General features: G+C 36.0%; 1 protein-coding gene across 4 annotated transcripts in view; it reads left to right on the top strand.

The window, feature by feature from the left end:
* Nucleotides 1-17,433, top strand: part of RBBP8 (RB binding protein 8, endonuclease) — a 34,952-nt gene extending 17,519 nt beyond the window's left edge. For all 4 annotated transcript variants that reach the window (XM_030502462.1, XM_030502469.1, XM_030502478.1 and 1 more), the window contains 12 exons: nt 778-879; nt 1,935-2,032; nt 2,688-2,815; nt 3,767-4,652; nt 4,736-4,862; nt 6,588-6,685; nt 7,458-7,572; nt 8,483-8,653; nt 9,328-9,397; nt 10,385-10,481; nt 14,076-14,217; nt 16,832-17,433. In XM_030502462.1, coding sequence (XP_030358322.1) covers nt 778-879; nt 1,935-2,032; nt 2,688-2,815; nt 3,767-4,652; nt 4,736-4,862; nt 6,588-6,685; nt 7,458-7,572; nt 8,483-8,653; nt 9,328-9,397; nt 10,385-10,481; nt 14,076-14,217; nt 16,832-16,929 — 2,132 coding nt within the window. In that variant the 3' untranslated portion in view covers nt 16,930-17,433. The remainder of the gene's footprint in view (nt 1-777; nt 880-1,934; nt 2,033-2,687; nt 2,816-3,766; nt 4,653-4,735; nt 4,863-6,587; nt 6,686-7,457; nt 7,573-8,482; nt 8,654-9,327; nt 9,398-10,384; nt 10,482-14,075; nt 14,218-16,831) is intronic.
* Nucleotides 17,434-17,544: the final 111 nt, after the last annotated feature.

Genomic DNA, 17,544 nt, shown 5'->3' with positions numbered 1-17,544 from the left:
TATCTTGTGGAATTAAAAAAAAAAAATAAAAGTGTTTTAAATAATATATAAATACATCTAAATACAAGTCTTGACTAAAAGCCTCTCTCCAAAAATAGCACAACTGTCGAGTGAAGAGAGTGGGTTGGTTATTTATGCCTTTTATTTTGCGTATGTAATTTTAGTGCTATGAATGGTTTCTCCTTTCTAAACATACCTACTTCTCTCCATTTTTCTGGAAAAAATAAAATTAAAAAATTCAGCTACTAAATGAAACTGAAGTTAAATATGTAAGAAATGGTGTAAATACCAGTCACAGGTAATGGCTATGAAAAGCGGTTGGTGTCCAAATAGAATAGACAATATGACACAGAGTTGGTCATGATTCACATCTCAGGTTTTTCACCTTTTCATTATCTTAGCTGATGCATAAAATTATTCCTTTGGATGGTTTAATAGTTTTGTTGCCATATTAACAGGACAAATATAGATTGAATACATACTTTTTATGTGGTCACTATAGAAAGTGGTGTAATGTTGTGTCAGTATTGTTTTATGGCTGACTGATAGGGCTCATACTTGCGAGAGAAAGGATTAATATGAAATATTTGTGACTAATTTGTCATAGTGATACCTCAGAATATAAACAGATTTGCTTAGATTACTGGATCTACTGACATATCAAAACCTCATGTTAAGGTGGTTTTAAGATCAGGATCATGGTCTGTATTTACACAAAATTATCATGCCAAGATACCTAATTTCACCATATGAAAATATTTCTGCATCTTCTCCTAGAGTTTGGAAAAATTCCACTGTATTCCACACAAGTGAACAGTCCCCACAGAGAAGAGATACTTGTGGCAGACACCTGTGATGCAGAACTGTCCCCTATACCAAGTAAGTGTTTTAACAGATTTAGTTCTAATTCCATTCAAAATAAGGCAAAAATATTGTAAAACTGAGGGTTCGTCGACAACTGGGGGTTTAAACAAAGGAGCTAGAATAAGGATATTGGGTTTAATCACAAAATTGCTACCTTGTAATGCTCTCTGTGTGCCACTAGATACATGATCTGGTAGCATCGCATCAGGGCTTAGAGTCAAGAAATAAAGAAGCTCAGTGCAGCTCTTACTGCAGCTCTTACTGCAGATGTCTTAAAAGTTTAGGTAGCGTCCACTTGTCTTGCATCTGATTTTCCAACTGTACAGGAGATGAAGTATTCTAAGAATTGCACTTACTGTGTGGCATGAACATGTAATGTTTAGAAGTGCTTCTATTTATTATTCCCTTTTTTATGAATTAGTACAAGTCTTACGTCCTTGTCCATAAAGAGTTCTTTCACAAGATATTTCTGTGTCCATGATTCTTTTCTGTGAAGTGTTTTAACTATAAATGACTGTGAGAATCAGCATTTTGGAATAATTTGTGCAAGTCAGGGGTGGTTCTTGTACTTTCCTCCCATCGTAATACCTTGCCCCAGTTTAATTGAGTAATGTTAAACCCCTGAAAGAAGGGAAACTCATCTATTTGTTTTCCTAATAAAAACGCAAGAATAATAATTATAACTGTCACCTAGGACATACGTGACACAAGCATTTTGCTACAAATATACATTATCATTGTTCTACATGCTTTTCTCAGACTACTTATGCCCTGGGAGTTTGAAAAGCAACTTTTACATGGACTCATCTTTGTATTTTAATTTTGGGGAGCTGTACTCGGAGACATATTTCCCTGATGAAGTAGCAGTTTGCTCTCATCAGAAATTCTTCTTTTGCCCCCCTTCTCAACTTTTCACTTCAGGTTCAATTTTTATCTGACGCAAGTCAAACTATTTACGTAATTACCAGATTTGCGATCTTTTTTGTTCTGTGTTAGTACCATCTGTGTGAGTAGAGTGAGATACTATAATGTCTATGTGACTTACCGTGAACTTTTTTCTACTCATAAAGATAAACCAAGGGTGGGAGGCTATCCTGTTCCAAAGCCATCTTTTAACTTGGCTGCAGTTGTCGCAGAAACAATTGGACTTGCTGTTGAGGAGGAATCTGTAAGTAGTATTCCCAAATTTCTTACATAATCAGCTTTTCATGCCAGTTGTTTTCAAAACCAGTATTTTTTTCTTTTGCATTAAAATTTTGCAAAAGTATTCAGAGTTGCACTAAGCTCACTTTGGTTTGCTTTTGCTTACTCGTTACAGAATTGCTCTAGCAAGCAGAGAGATAACTATGCTGACTTGTCCAGGGCTTGGGGAGGGAAGGGTAGGGGTGTGCAGTTCCTGCTGTGTATACAACTTTCAAATTTGGCTAAGACAGTGGACTAAATCCATGGGTCTGCCCAACTGCCTTTGCGCAATAATCAAGTCTAAAACACTAAGAAAGATTATTTGGTGATGAGACTAGTGACTCAGGTGGGATTGCTTGATTGGTAACTACAGTGAAAATGAGAGTATGCAGACTGGGGGGGTGTGTGTGTGTGTATGTATTTGATTTTTTTTTTTGTTTTTTTTAATTTCTCTAAGATTTCTGTAGAGTTGTTAGTCAAAATTTCATTTATCTTTTAACTTTCATTATTTTTCAGAGTTTTGAATGGTTCAATTTGAATGGGTTTTCATAGTATTTGTATGCACACCTAACATATTTCCAATTTTTAATTCTAATAGCTTCTCACGCTTCCTTTCTTTGTTTTCCTTCACCACTTGCAAGGAGTCCCAACGTGTACTGAGTCCTCCCTGCACTAATACTGTTATGAGCCAGGCCCCAGAGAGCATGCAGTGTGAAGACTCAAGAAAACATCCAGTTTCTGAATCAAGAAATGATGACAAAAATTTAGGGTGTGTTTCCACTTGGTTCTAATAATACTGTTTTAAGCAGGCTTATGTGAAGTTCTGGTTTTAGTAGAATTTAAAACCTTACAGCAGTTTGCTTTAAAGGTACAGACATGGAAATAAGTATTTTTATATTGTACAGGCTTCTTTCAAGTAAATAACATTAGAAGCAAAGGAACTGATAGAATGCAAAACTGTGGAGTTTTATTTCATTCTCAGACTTACGAATTGGGCTTTGTACACATTCCCTCACTTACTGACCTTTTGTTATTGTGAGTTGTCTCCTGAGGCCCATAAACCTGTAAGTAAGAGGCCTGGAGCGGAGGTAGGAAAATGATTGTAAAACCCTTTCTGCTGACTAGATGTCATACTGGTTGACCAGTTGCCTTTCCCATTCTCCTCAGGATGTTGTGGTCTAAACTGAAAACATTTTTAGCCCCTATTTGTCATCTTAAATGTGTGTTTTATTGATGACGTGAAAAACAGCATACCTGAAAGAAGCTTGCACATTTTTCCTTTATTTGCAGAAGCTTTGAGAATCTTCTATCGTGGTTATAAGATCCCTACAAGAACCTAGATAGACTGCTATCACAACCATTCTCACTTTCTTCCAATTAACAGTATTGAAAGGGAGTCCTTTGGTAGAAGAGATTCCTAGGTGGGCTTAATTCTGTTCTTGGTTCTTAGTTGAATGTGGAACAGCATTTTGCACTATACTAAAATGAAGGACAAGGTCTGCGATTTGTTTGCTTTTTACAGCTTTAAGTGCAACAGTACCTACTTCTAGACCAAAAATTTCCCTTTTCTTTTTCCTTCTGTTTCAGTTAATACTAGCAACTCTGACAGCTTCAAAGCAGATCACTGATAGGAAAATTCTAACTTTTGTGTATCCTATTCTCTCCTCCCAGCCCCCTGTGTACACCAGAAAAAAACAATTTTATCTTTCATTGTATTCAGTCTTTCAGAACCATCTCAGAACACTCCACCACATGTTGACTGGGATTCTCGAGTAGCTTCTCCTGTTTTTGGAGCTTCTAGCAATATGAAGAACAACTCAAGTACAAGTCATGCCCCCTGTATTTTAGATTCAGGATTGAAGCCTAATCTCAAAAGCAACCTCTTCAACAATCCTTCCAGTTCCAGATCTCATAAAAGTAGATCAAAATCTGAAGATGTTGCTTTTGTTGCACCACTGAATCTTGGAACAGAAATCAACTCAGTTATCAGCCAGGCCTCTATCAATAGGCAAATGGTTGTGAAAAAGAATACTAATGAGGTGGTAACCTGTGTTGGAAACACTTGTGCAGCTAAGAATGAGGTGATCAGGAGTGATTTCCTTATCATACACCAGAAGCAGCTAGAAGGCAGGTGCGCTAAGAGGAAGAAAGCTGAAGATGAGCATGCAATTGGCTATGAAAAAACATCCTTCAACAAAGAGAACTCTATGCCCTTTCAATCAGATGTTCATCATATTAATGGGGAGCATACAGTTGATAAGCCCTTAGATCTGTCTGATCGTTTCTCTGGAGTTCGTTGTCAAGAGAAAAAACAAGGAATTGAGGACACCTGTAAAAATAGACTGAAACAGGTGACTCTGCATGACATTTTTTCACACCTAGGGAAGCCCATTCCTGAAGGTTCATCATCCATTCCAAATGCCAGCAATGAGAGCTGTTTGTTTGGCAGAGGTTTACAAGAGGGATCCTGTGTACAAGAGGCAATGCTGGGAAAAACGTTCCCGGATAAGAAAAACCAGATCCAAATGAAAGAAATAGTTCCTCCCTTCAAAATTGCACCACTGCCAAGTTCTGCAGAGACAGAGGAACTTTTTGATGATGTGAAGGTGTGCTTTTCTGACCTTTTTCTTCTCCTTTGAAATATAATATTTAAGTTTTGGGAAATAGTAAATTTGAAATATGTTGTTAGGTTGCCAGTGGCCATGTACCAAATAGGAAGAAAATAAGGACAGGACATGGAGAATCTGAACCAGCATCTGTACTGCAACCAAACCCTTGCAGGCTATCAAAAAATAAAGCACTGCAAAATGAGCAAGGTAACTTGATGATAATGTTCCTTTTATTGTCCCCCTACCCTCCAGCCTGTGCTGTGGTTGAACAGAATTTTTCATATCTTCTACTTTAATCACTTTCTCTGTGCTTATAACTCAATCTCATTCTATTCAGGACTTCTCAAGATCATCTGTACATTTTTGGTCTGCATCTTCTTGGCATCCTTTTGCCACTATATAATAAATATATCATTGACATTCAGGTGTAAACCCAACAGGCTGGGAATCTTGTTTCTTTCTCGTTTATTTAGCATTGTTGTGTACTGCAGCATGTGAATGACAGAAATAAAATCTTGGGAAGTTTATCTGTATCAAATTCTTGAAAACTGTACTTAAATGTAAGGATGAGCTATTTACTTAATATTTTTCATTATTCCTGATGAGCTGTTAAAGAAAATTGTACCTTTAATGATAATGAGCAGCTGTTATCAAATACTCTTCCTACAAGTTGTGTCTTCTTTCCTTTTAAGCGGTCCCAGTCTGAAAACTCATTTTCAAACTGGGATTGTAGAATCACTGCTTCTGTACTCTTTAGCTGAGCTGTTACACTGCATACTTTATTTAGAAATACTTGTGTTATGAATGTAAAAAAATACCTGTTAGTAGTTGCTGTGGCCATGGAGATTGGAATCTAAACCTCTACTTCACAGATAAAATAAGAGCCATCACTGGAACAATGATCAGACACTTTTGTCCTCTTCTCTAAGACCTGGCTTTTGTATTCTTACCAATCTAATGTCAATAGTGAGCCAACTAGGGAAGGTGCCCTGCTTGACCTGTTGGTTGCCAGTAGAGAAGGACTTGCAGGTGACGTGGTGGTTGGAGGCTGCCTTGGGCATAACGGTCATGAAATGATAGAGTTGTCAATTCTCAGAGGAGTATTGAGGGGGTTCAGCTGCCTTGGACTTCCAGAGGGCAGACTTGGGGCTGTTTAGGAGTCTGGTTGAGTCCCCTGGGAGGCAGTCCTGAAGGCTGCCTGGTGAGTCGGGACCTGGGGGTGTTGGTCAACATCCAGCTGAACATGAGCCAACAGTTTGCCCAGGTAGCCAAGAAGGCCAACGGCATCCTGGTGTGTATCAAAAATAGTGTAGCCAGCAGGGCTAGGGAAGTGATCGTCCCCTTGTACTTGGCACTGGTAGGGCTGCATTTCAAATACTGTGTTCAGTTTTGGGCCTCTTGCTACAAGAAAGACATTGAGATGCTGTATTGTATACAAAGAAGGGCAGTGAAGGTGGTGAAGTATCTAGAGAACAAACTTTAAGAGGAGCAACTGAAGGAACTGGGATTGTTTAGCCTGGAAAAGAGGAGGCTCAGGGGAGACCATGTCTCTCTCTGCAACTTGTCTAACCTAAACTATTCTATGAATATCTTCTGCCTGGCATTAATACTACTCAATTTACACAGTACAGAGATTTTACCTGCCCAGCATATTTTGTATTATATACCTCATACAAACACAAAGGAGTGGCATGCTCCCTGAGTGTAATAAAAAACTTAAAAGATCTATTTCTAACTCTTCAGATAAAGTTTGACTTACACCAGATGAGCATGTTTATTGTTTAAGAAAAATCAATCCCTAAATCCAAAGATGAATTAATATACTTTTTTTTGATATACAGAAAGCTGCCTTATAATTTGCACACTATAGGATGCTGTTGGTGGATTTCACTTCCGATTATTTGTCCTTTTTCTCATATTCTCTGCATCCAGACCAGAAAGAAAAACCTTTAGAAAACCTCCAGTGGAGCATAGACCCAGGAGCTGACCTTTCACAGTACAAAATGGACATCACTGTGATTGATACAGAGGTAAATTTGCATAACATGGCTGCATGTTCTATGATACTGAAAACAGCCTACAAAAGTAGTGTAGTATCATGAACTTTATTCTGGGCAGACCAAAATCACTTTCTAACAAAAAAATCTAAATTCAGCTGCTTTGATATGTTTGCAGTCCTAAAATGTTTGTTTATGTATAGTATGCTACAGGTGTCCTAAAACATTTCCATTGTCTAGTTGTATTTGATAAACTCATCCAGGTGGCTACTTCATATGAAACTGATGTATTTGGGGTGGTTTGAGGTTTCTTTTAAGACAAAAAAAAACAACCTCAATTTTTCCTGTGAAAATATTCTCTTTATGTTAAGTAATAGAAAATGTGCAGATAATGACTATTGTCTTTCTTTCAGTTGGGTGCAGTTTGGTTATTAGGATCCCTGAGAATTTTCCTTTGTTTTGTCTCAAAGGCTATCATAAAATCTATTAATTTGAGCAGGTTTTCATTTCCGTAAATTACATTGTTACTTTTTGTAGAATTTAACATAAAAAACTTTTGAGGCATTTCTTGCCCATCAAGTAATGTAATCCACCAGATAAGTGTGTCACATTTGAATTTCAAAACATGTTATTCTCTTACCTAGATTTTATGTCTTTATCATTCAGACAGTACTGCAGGAAGAAAGAAGACAGTGTCCAAAAAGATGCCAGTAACCATTGTGAAAGTGTTTCAGATATACACCAATGACACTGATTATACCAGTTGCTTCTGAGTGCAATTGTCATGTTTGCTTTTTTTACTTAGGGTGGTTCTCAGTCAAGAGTCGAAGGGGAAGTTGTTGATATGGATTATACATATGTTAGTGAAAGTGTGCTATTAAAAATTCAAAATCAGGAGCAAAACCAAGAAAGCAGTCCAAGTAAGGCTTTTTTTTGGTTTTTTTGGTTTTGGTTTTTTTTCCTTTGGTTTGCCTTTTTCTTTGGTGTAGGAGGAGGAAAGAGTAAAGGCCATTTTTTTCCCCTGTAGGAATAGGTAATAGAAAATAGTTTGCAGTACAAAAACACTGATGCATTTTTGTAGCCTCCAAATTCAGTCTGTTTCCTAGCAGAGTCAGTGGTTGCTGTTGTGGCTTTTTAAACTTAGATTAAGAAAATGATAGGATTTGTGCTGAGATAGAGCCAGTAGCTGTGCTTTTACAGTGTCTAAAGAGCTAAATACTTAACCATTTAATAGTTCTGATCTTGCCTGCAATTATCAACTCTTACAATAGACAGCTTTGAAAGTTTGCTATGTAATCATACTAGACTTTCTACGGGAAAGTCTTTTTTAATTTCATTTTAAAATGACACATAAATAGAAGTGGTATATTTAATCAAAACATGTTTATATCACGTCTAGTATATGTGATGAATCAGGGTCGCAGAACAGTGACTTTCAGTGGTGTGTGCTGTTCTTTTAGGCTGTTGCAACTTGATTACTTATCCATAGTTTTATCTGCTATGCGCAGAAAGTATTTCCTTCTGCTTGAACAACTCCATAATTACAAGAACAAAAATTTTATGTATCCAGTGTTAAGGTTAAAGGTACATCAAAGTGATTTAGTAATTAATCAAATTTTAGAAATGGGATCAAGGTATCTTTATGAAAGTAGATGAGCATTGGCCACATTTGAAAGTTGCAGGAAGAATAAATGTAAAGCTGATGTTGAGTTAATCAGTACTAGAGCAGGAAGTAAGTATTAGGTTTTTTGATACACATTCAATGCAAATGCACTTTCTTGATTTAAATTGAGAGATTGATTTGGATGTTCATTACACTTTTTATAATAGGAGGAGAAAAAAAAATTAACGATACCTTAACAGAGATGTTTGATCGGACAACCCATGAAGAATATGAATCCTGCCTACCAGAAGACAGTCCTCCTGCATGTGTTGAAAAAGAAACTCTTCATGATGAAGAGCAGGATAAGGGAATAACAGCAGCAAGCAAGAAACTAAAGAGTGGGATATAATTTGTTTTGTCTTTATTAGCCAGCTTAAACTAGAAAAGTTGATTTGAAATCATGCTCTATTCTCTACAAACAAATATGCCAAATAAACTATCAGTTGTGTTTTGGGGTTTTTGTTTTTTTTGTTTTTGTTTTTGTTTTTTTTTTTAATAAATTCATGGGGAAATTTATTTATTGTAAGGACATAACATCAAACAATATGAAAATTATTTTGGTAGTTTATATAGCCACCAAACAAATATGGGATGTATAGTGGAAGTTGGCATAGGAGCTGTATAAGTCTCTCTTACAGGAAACACCAGTTTTTGGCTGCAGATTACTTGCTTCTCTTTCTTCTCCCTTTCCTAGGTTTTACTGATGATTTCACAGCATTTTTTATTTTAAGCAACCTTTCCTTTGCTATTCTGCTTATCTTTTTTACTTGTCTTTTACTTATCTTCTTTTACTTGTCTTGCTGTTTTCCTTCTACTCCAGTAATGCTTTTTCATCACTGGTTCAATCAATTCTGTATTATCTTTATTATCTGTTTGAATCTGTTGTCTCAGACTGAATGCACATTGCATTTATGTATTTTTTTAATAGCTAGCTAATATGACAGATGCTTTTCCAGGCATTCTGCTAACCTTATATGACATGTAAGTCTTTGGTTTGCATGTGTATTTACAGAACATGAGGATAAACAAGATAAAGCCAAGCAGAAAGCTTTTGTGGAGCCATATTTCAAAAGTGATGAAAGGTAATTTAGTTTGTTCTGTATAGGCATTTTATATCCTCCCTAAAGCAAACTAGTTCTTCCATAAAATAAACATGTTTGTGTATAACGTACTAGCAGCTGAAGATGCACAGGTAAAAGATTTACTGAATTAGATAAAAGCCTTACATAGAAGCCGCAGTAGGGGAAGAAATAAGCACATGAACATGCCTGTTACATCTGCTGAAGAGAAGGGATTGTCTCTTCTGCTTTTTATTATTTTATTGAATGCAGTATTTTATAATGTTTCTTATAGGCATGTTGTCATGCATGAGTTTATGAGCAAAGAGCTTATGGGTTACTAAAACCCCTTCCTTCTCTGGCATTTTTGCCTCTTCTTCTAGGCAATAAATGAGTAATGTTTAACAACTGTGCCTCTTAGTGTTTCCTCTATTGCATTTCTGTAGTCTGGTAGTCTGAATCTTCATTTCGTAATGATAACAAGCCCTTTGGTTAAGTATCTGTTAGTTTTTGGGGGTTTTTACCTCAGCATATGTTTTCTTCGTAGAGGCAAACTTGTTTAGTGTTTTGTGAGCAGCCAAGATTCTTTCCAGAATTTGTTCTGTTCTTGAACCCCAATAAATTCCTCTTGCAGAAATTGGTGCAAGCACAAGTGTATCTGAACAAAATATATATGCTACAGAAGATGTATATTTTTGATGTAATTATAATAATTATAATTTTTGATCTAATTATTTTCATACTACAATAAAATGTAATAATGAGATGTACATCTCCAGTTATGAAAAGATCATGTTACATTTAAACAATCCTGGAACTGTTTTAGTTACAAAAATAGTCCTATTCAGTTATGAAATGCAGTATGATTGGGTTTTGCAGGTGTTTCCTGATATTTTTTTCTTTTCTTGAGAATCTGATATCTTTTCCTTCATTGTATTCTAAAGACTGGAAATTTCCAGACATGTAGAAGAAATAACTGTACTATCATGTGAAAACATTTTTGTTTTTCAGAAAGAATACCGTGTTAGATTTCCCTCATATTGAGGTTATTCGAAAAAAAGAAGAAAGAAGAAAATTGCCAGGCCATACTTGTAAGGAATGTGAAATGGTAAGTAGTGGTTTAGAATTTGGTCAGTCTTCCATTCTCCTAACTCTGCTAGTATCTAAGTGTTAAAGTGCTGTTGAAATTACGAATCTGGTTGCACCATCATCAGTACCTACAGTAGCAGAGAAGTGAGTGTTTACCAAAGTTGTTTTCCAAGTTTTGGGTGAATTGGTTTGTTTTTTAACTGTAGTAACTGCATATAACTTAGTCTTTCTGTATGTGTGTATCTGTACGATAGAAACATCTCACATCATGGTTCCAGTAAGGTGTTTTTTGTTTTTTTTTTTTTTTTTAAATAAAAAAATACATTGGCTAGTCAAAGAATGATTACAAGCTTCTAAACTTCAGCTTAAAAGCTCTACTGAAATTCACAGATACTGGAATAAGTAAGTTTTCTGTCCTGTTCTACCTATATAGATAGATAGATATAGATATAGTTATATCTTGATTTGTTGGTTGTTTCGTTGTTTGTTTTTTGGGTTTTTTTTAACTTGGTTTCTGGGGTGTCTGCGTTTTCAGGTTAGGTGCCAATGTGTGCAAATATATGTGCAAATGCATGCAAAAATATTCACATTAGCAGGTTAAAATATATCAAATTTTAGGTTTGACATTACACAGTTTTTCCTCCCTTTCAAATTACTAAACTGCTTTCAGATACTTGATAGATAAAATATTGAAGTAATTACATGTGTAATAAGGACATATTTCATTTGGTCAGTAATAGACTTTCAGGCTGGAGTTAATTTGACGATGATCTAATACATTATGACTTTCCAGAAGTGTGGATTAATGACAGAATAATGATGGATTCTCTGGAATTTTTTCACTTAATTTCCACACCCATATAGAAGCAACATGTTTCATAGATTCTCCTGCTATTCACTTTATAGACAAGTCATTTACTTAGCTGCAGAAACTTATTAGAGTATATTTTTAACAAAGACACATTCCTGAAAAATAGCTTTAGTAAAACTTATGTAATACAAATAATTAAGTTTTACAGCCAACTATAAATACCATTTTCAAAAATATATTTGATTCAAAGACTTTGAACGAAAACAAGATTTTTGGGGTTAAAAAAAAACCAACAAAACAAAACAAAATCCCAAACCTTCAGTCTATTTCTTCACCTAGAGCCGTGTGTTAAGCATTTTAACTTGCTGTCTCTGTAAGCTGCAGATATCTTCTCTCGGCAAATCCAGTTCTTGTTACTGTCTGGCAAGCTAGAGTGGTAACTATGGTGTTTTAGAAACATTTACAGCTCCAAGTTTACAATATTAGGTTTCTACGTTAAACTTTTGGGTTTGTTGTTGGTTTTGGTTTGGTTATTTTTTTTAAGTCTATGCCATTCAAGATTAACGTCTTGGAATGTGTGGAATGCTTGGCTGTGTCATTGCACTGTAACAAAACTAGCTTTGAATGAAATGCCTGTGGAAGAAGGGAGTATTAGAGCATAAATGATGTTTTTTAAAAAAGTCTTGGCTTACTTATTAAGTCATGTGGGTTTGAAAAGTCTCCAAAGTGTAAGGAAATATTTACAGAGTGGACAGAAATCAGCAAATTGTTTCTGGCCACGTGCTGCAGGCAGTATGAGTGGGAAGAGTTACCTGTCATTCTGAGGTGGTGTGAGATTTAACTTCTGCACGTGCCATAACAGACTGATATCAAAGGCCTTTGTAAGTCCTTATCTTAAAACTTTGTGGAAGCTTCTCTTTCACTTTACAGTGTAGAACATTTGATAAGAAGTCTTGTTTTGGTTTGTTATGATTTTGCAATGCAATTAAGGGAAAGATTGTATGCGCACGCTACTAGTAGCTTGTAAAAGTAACATTTGTTAATGTGGTTATTAAGTCTAGCTACACTTTAGATAAGTAGGAGAATCGGACAGATGTTTTATATACACTTAGATTGCAGAAATTACTCTGTAAGTAACTTTGTGCTAAACTAATGAGAGGGATGTTTTAAGGGGTTGTTCTCTTTCTGAGGCTGCAAATTGCAGAGTTCTGTAAACACTTCTTTTGCACCGAAGAACTGGCAGTTTATCCTGCATACCGGGATCTTGCAGTAAACAGACCAGTAATCTGAAATTCTGGGTGCAGCCTGCTAACAACCTGAATCTCCGTTCTTGACCAGGACACCCACATGTTATTAGGTCAGATTCCTTACTAATAAGGGCTTTGAGACCAGAATATGTTCAGGTCTCACATTTTGTATAATGGCAAGAAATCTGGATTGATTGGTGATTGGGGGGGAAATGTACCTCTGTTTTTCAGGCAGAGTTGCAGTTGCCACAACTACTAAATCACAAAATGGAACAAGTCTACTTTTACAAGTTCATGCAGTTTTGTCATTGACATTTTCAGAGCTGTGATTACTCTTTTTTTATACAATCATCAATATAAGTATCATGATTTTCTGGAGGAGGATTTTTATGCCTATTTTGTACTTTGTCTTCCATCTAATAGAAAAAAAGGGAATTTATTAGTGTAGGTTTCCAAGTAGGTAGGTTTTCCAAAATCCTACCAGTAGATGGTGACAGGATGTAATCTCTGTTGACAGAGGTATTCTGTTCCTTTCCTGATTTCCCCAGTCTAGATCATTTTCCAGCTGATTGAATGAGGTTTTAAACTTTTGTTTACTTTTTTGAATTGTAACACTATCATTTCAGTAGAATTGTTTTATCACTTTTATGAGGGTCAGGTCTCTTGTGCAACCCAGACTGTGACTGTTGGCTTGCTGCTTGAATCGAACAGTTTGTTTTCTTTGAAAGCATTTTGGCACTTTTATATCAAAGTGCCAGATTGCTATTTTTAGGAGATGCTAACTAGAATCACAAACTAAAACAGTAGAAAACTGCATGACAAAACCCAACATATCTTTCTATGATTCTACTCACAGGAACATGTGGAAAAAGGTTTGGATAATGTATATACTTTTCTCATTGCAGCTTCCAGTATGGCTGACAGGCATGAAAAAGCAGCTGATTTACTATACGATCTAGAGAATGCCCGGCTGGCAGAGAGTTTCTGGAGTCCCAGTGTCAGTCAGCCAGTCAAACTAGCTCTTTATTTACCCCTCATTTGAGAGTAATTAAGTAGGAAGCATTTTGACTTAATTTGCTGCTACTTCTGTAAATTTAGGCACAGGAAATAATTCTGCAGCATGGATTTTTGTAGCGTGTTTTCCCACTTTTATATTTAATTTGTAAATGGGAACTGAAACTCAATTTATTAGAAAATTCCTATCTATTTCAACACCTGTGCTACTTAGCTTTGTAAAAGCAGTAAGTAAAACTGTTGACATAAGTAATTGTACACATGCCTAAACCTTGTACCTATGGTATGTTAAAAGATGTAAAACTAACAAATTTGCCACCATAAGGTTATATTTAATCTGTAAATTCAGTAAGCTTTTAGGATAATGGCCAGGTGCTTGTCATTTGGATAATAAATCTCTACTTCTGGCTTGCCTTACCATTATTTTTAGATAACTGTGTTAATGAACAATGATTGACAATGTTATTGTGTAAAGCAGTTGCTCTATATGTATGAATTTGTTAACTTGGATTTTTTTTTTTTTTTTTTCCCTATCATTCAGTATTATGCAGACATTCCAGAAGAAGAGAGAGAGAAGAAACTCGCCTCCTGTTCAAGGCACAGATTTCGCTACATTCCTCCAAATACTCCTGAAAATTTCTGGGAAGTTGGATTTCCTTCCACCCAAACTTGTGTGGAAAGAGGTTTGTGCAGAAGAGGCTTACAAAGCACTTTTTAAAGCTGATTTTAATTTTTTTCCCCTAAAACAGTTCCCTGAAGTTATCTCTAGTTCATAAAGCAGCCTTTCCCACCCAGTCTTCTTGAGGTCTGTTTACTTAGCAGCAGCTGCTATTTTGAGTAAATACTGTCTTTTTTTTTTTTTTTTTTTTTTTAGTAGCTCCTGTACTACTAAGAAGGGAATATAAGGAAACTGTTACGTGTATAATTGGGATTTTCATAGAATTTAGTTAAAACCCTACATGTCTTTGAACCAAAGCAAGAATTGGATCATCATTTTCAGAGGCAAAGGCTAAAAGATTGTGCTTACTGAGGAGGGACAGGCAGCGCTCTTGGTGTCCTTTGTCTGTATCTTTAGAGCCCCATAATACCACATGATAATGGAGACGTTGAGGATAGGGTGTGATTAAATAGGTCTTAGTACATATACCCTGCTTGTTAGTGACACTGTAAAACTGTGGAGGTTGGGGTTTGGGGTTTTTTTGACTTCTCTTCACACAGAAGATGGTTCTTTCCTAAATAAGTCTTCTGAATCCTAGAGCTTGATATAAAATGAGTTTTTTACTAGTGATGTTCAGACATAGTGAGTTTGTAGTGTACTGTATGTACATTTCTTCAGAAGTGGTGAAACTCTGAGATAAGGATAAGGAGCCTATATGATTCTCTTTGAGTAACATGCATCTATTCGCATATATGTTATTAGCTGTGAAGCATTGATCTTCACTTATTTTTATCAGTTCTCATAACAGTTTCGGGTCAGGCACTGGAAAATGTAGTCAAAGATGTGTATGTGTTCTTGTGTGATAGTGTTGCAGTATTATCCTTACCCTTTCAGGACAAGGAGCCTTGATTTTTAGGGACTTGCATAACTTTTGTAGGGCAAATCATACTCCTTAATGAAGATATACTGAGTTGAGTTCATTTAAATTTGAAGCTGTGTTTCCAAGAAATATGTTTATGTCCAGAACTTAAAGCCTCCCCCCTGCATTGTGGGGGACAAATGTCACATTTGCTCTTGAAGCCCTAGTCAAGTTCCCCCTTCTTAAATATCCGTTGCAAAGGCTTAAGCTAGTCACAGAATTTGCAGGCCACTAAGCTTCCTTGGGCTTGGTTAGGCTTAAGGAGGATGGTTCTTGTTTTTCCAGCGATTTGTCTTTGGTATCACATAAGGAAAAGTTCAGTCCAGCTAGCCAGCACTAGGTAGCTGGTCCCTCAGTCCAGCTAGCCAGTACCTCAGGAATAATGCTGAATCGCTATTCCTTTGTGAGTAGTCTCTTTCCTCTCTTGTGTATCCAGTTAGGGCTTGGTCTGAGGCTAATCCATTCCTCCTTTACCCTAAGCAATAAGAGAGTTCTCACTACTCCAGAACCGCCTTTGGTTCTTGATGGTCATCTTCAAAGATGAACAAATCATAGTGCTTCCTTTTCTAACTGGGTTGCCTCTTACCTGTTGCAGTCATTGAGAAATCTGGTCTAAACTAGACATGTCTATTTATAACTTCATGTGATTGAGGTAGCCTGTTAGGGAGATTCTTTGTTACTACCCATTTGGAATCTGCTTGCAACCTCATTACAGTTAGCTTCTTGGCTATCTCCTTGTCTGCTAGAGTAAAAGCTGTTCAGTTGTTAACGGTCCTCAGTTATCAGAGGCAGACTTTAGCTCAAGCCTTGCTTAGTAAAAAAAGCCATATTATGCAAGAATGCAATAAGAACATCAAAATGCCAGAGTTCACGTGATGAACAGTTGCAGCTGTCACTCCAAAGTAGTGGGGTACAAAGGATGTATGTTCTACTTCTTATTGGTATCTTGAGCCAACTGTGGTTTGTGGTGTTTCCTTTAAATAACTGGGTTGCATAGGCAGTGTTTTTCAACTGTGAAGTAGGAATCTACTACTCTCATTTCAGTGGATATTAGTGCTGATAAACAGTGAGGGTTTGACAAAAGCCAGGTGCTGTAATTGATTTGCATAAAATGTCTGCTTACTATCACTATTAGCTAAATTGAGCACATTATAGAAATTTTCTATGCACTTTTCTTATCAGAAAGCTTTCAAGGTGTGTTTGATGCATGTTTGGGTTTTTCCAGATGGACAAGTTTTTAATAAATGAGAATGACCTCAAAACAGAGGGATGTACTATTTAGACCCACAAAGCACATGTACCTGAAGTTTCCTCTGTATGACTAGGAAATACATCTTAAAAAGTAACTTTATTAGTCAACTGAATTTGCAGTACTTACATACATTCTTACTTTTATGTAAGATCTTCTGTAGAAAAGACAATGAAAAATGCAATTTTGTTTTCAATAGATGAACAATTCCATTTATAGATGAAGAGTTTCCACTCTTCGGTATTGTCTGTCTGTATTGCATTACTATGCAGTCATCTACTAGAAAGCAGCTGAGTGTTTTCATTAATGGTATTGCACCCTGGGATCTCTAGCTTTTTTTTCAAATGAGAATCAGTTGCCACAAAGGAAAGAAATCACAATTTATGTTTTTGAGGGTGAACAAAAAATGAAACTAAAGTTATGCACATTTCCTTATATTACTTATCTCAGATTTATTCTTACTCTTTTAAGGATACATTAAAGAGGATCTTGCTCCCTGTCAACGTCCAAAAAGACGGCAGCCTTATGCCGTAATGTTTTCTCCAAAAGGCAAAGAGCAGAAGACATAAAGGATGGGGAAGTAAGGCACACCAACTTGAAGAGTATCTTTGCTGCCTTTAGATATTTATAGTTAATATAAACTTGAAATAAAGAACTGGTTTTTCCACAATGATAGATAAATAGTTTCATTAAAAATGTAAATTTTATAAAATTCATTTGAAAATCTGATGTACCAGGAAACAAAATTATTTAATGTATGTTTGTTTCATATTGTGTTAATACATTTTGTATCAATTTTTGCACCTGTCAGACAATGAGTCTCCCCCCCCCCCCCCTTTTTTAAGTCAACAGCTAAATTTCCAGCAAATCCTGTCTGAACTTCAGGTCAGTGAGTAACTGCTTTGAAGTCACTGAAATCAGTTGTTCTTGAAGGGTCTAAATGTTTGTCAACGGGAACAGAAATGTATTTTTGTAGGGTGCTTTTATTTTGCACTGGATTTTTTTAATTTAGCCTTTCTCTTTTGGCAATAATGGATATATCTACTTGTAATAAAGCTCTATTAAATATGAAATGTATCTACTGTTAATAGTTTGGAGGTGTGAAAACCATGTTGTCTAAGTGTGTTAAATTTTGGTGTTAAATATATAGCACCATGTTTTCCTCAGTGTTTAAATTAGAAAAT

The sequence above is a fragment of the Strigops habroptila genome, chromosome 1 (assembly GCF_004027225.2).
Source record: "Strigops habroptila isolate Jane chromosome 1, bStrHab1.2.pri, whole genome shotgun sequence".
NCBI classification, from domain to species: Eukaryota; Metazoa; Chordata; class Aves; order Psittaciformes; family Psittacidae; genus Strigops; species Strigops habroptila.
This window is presented reverse-complemented; position numbering and strand designations above follow the sequence as displayed.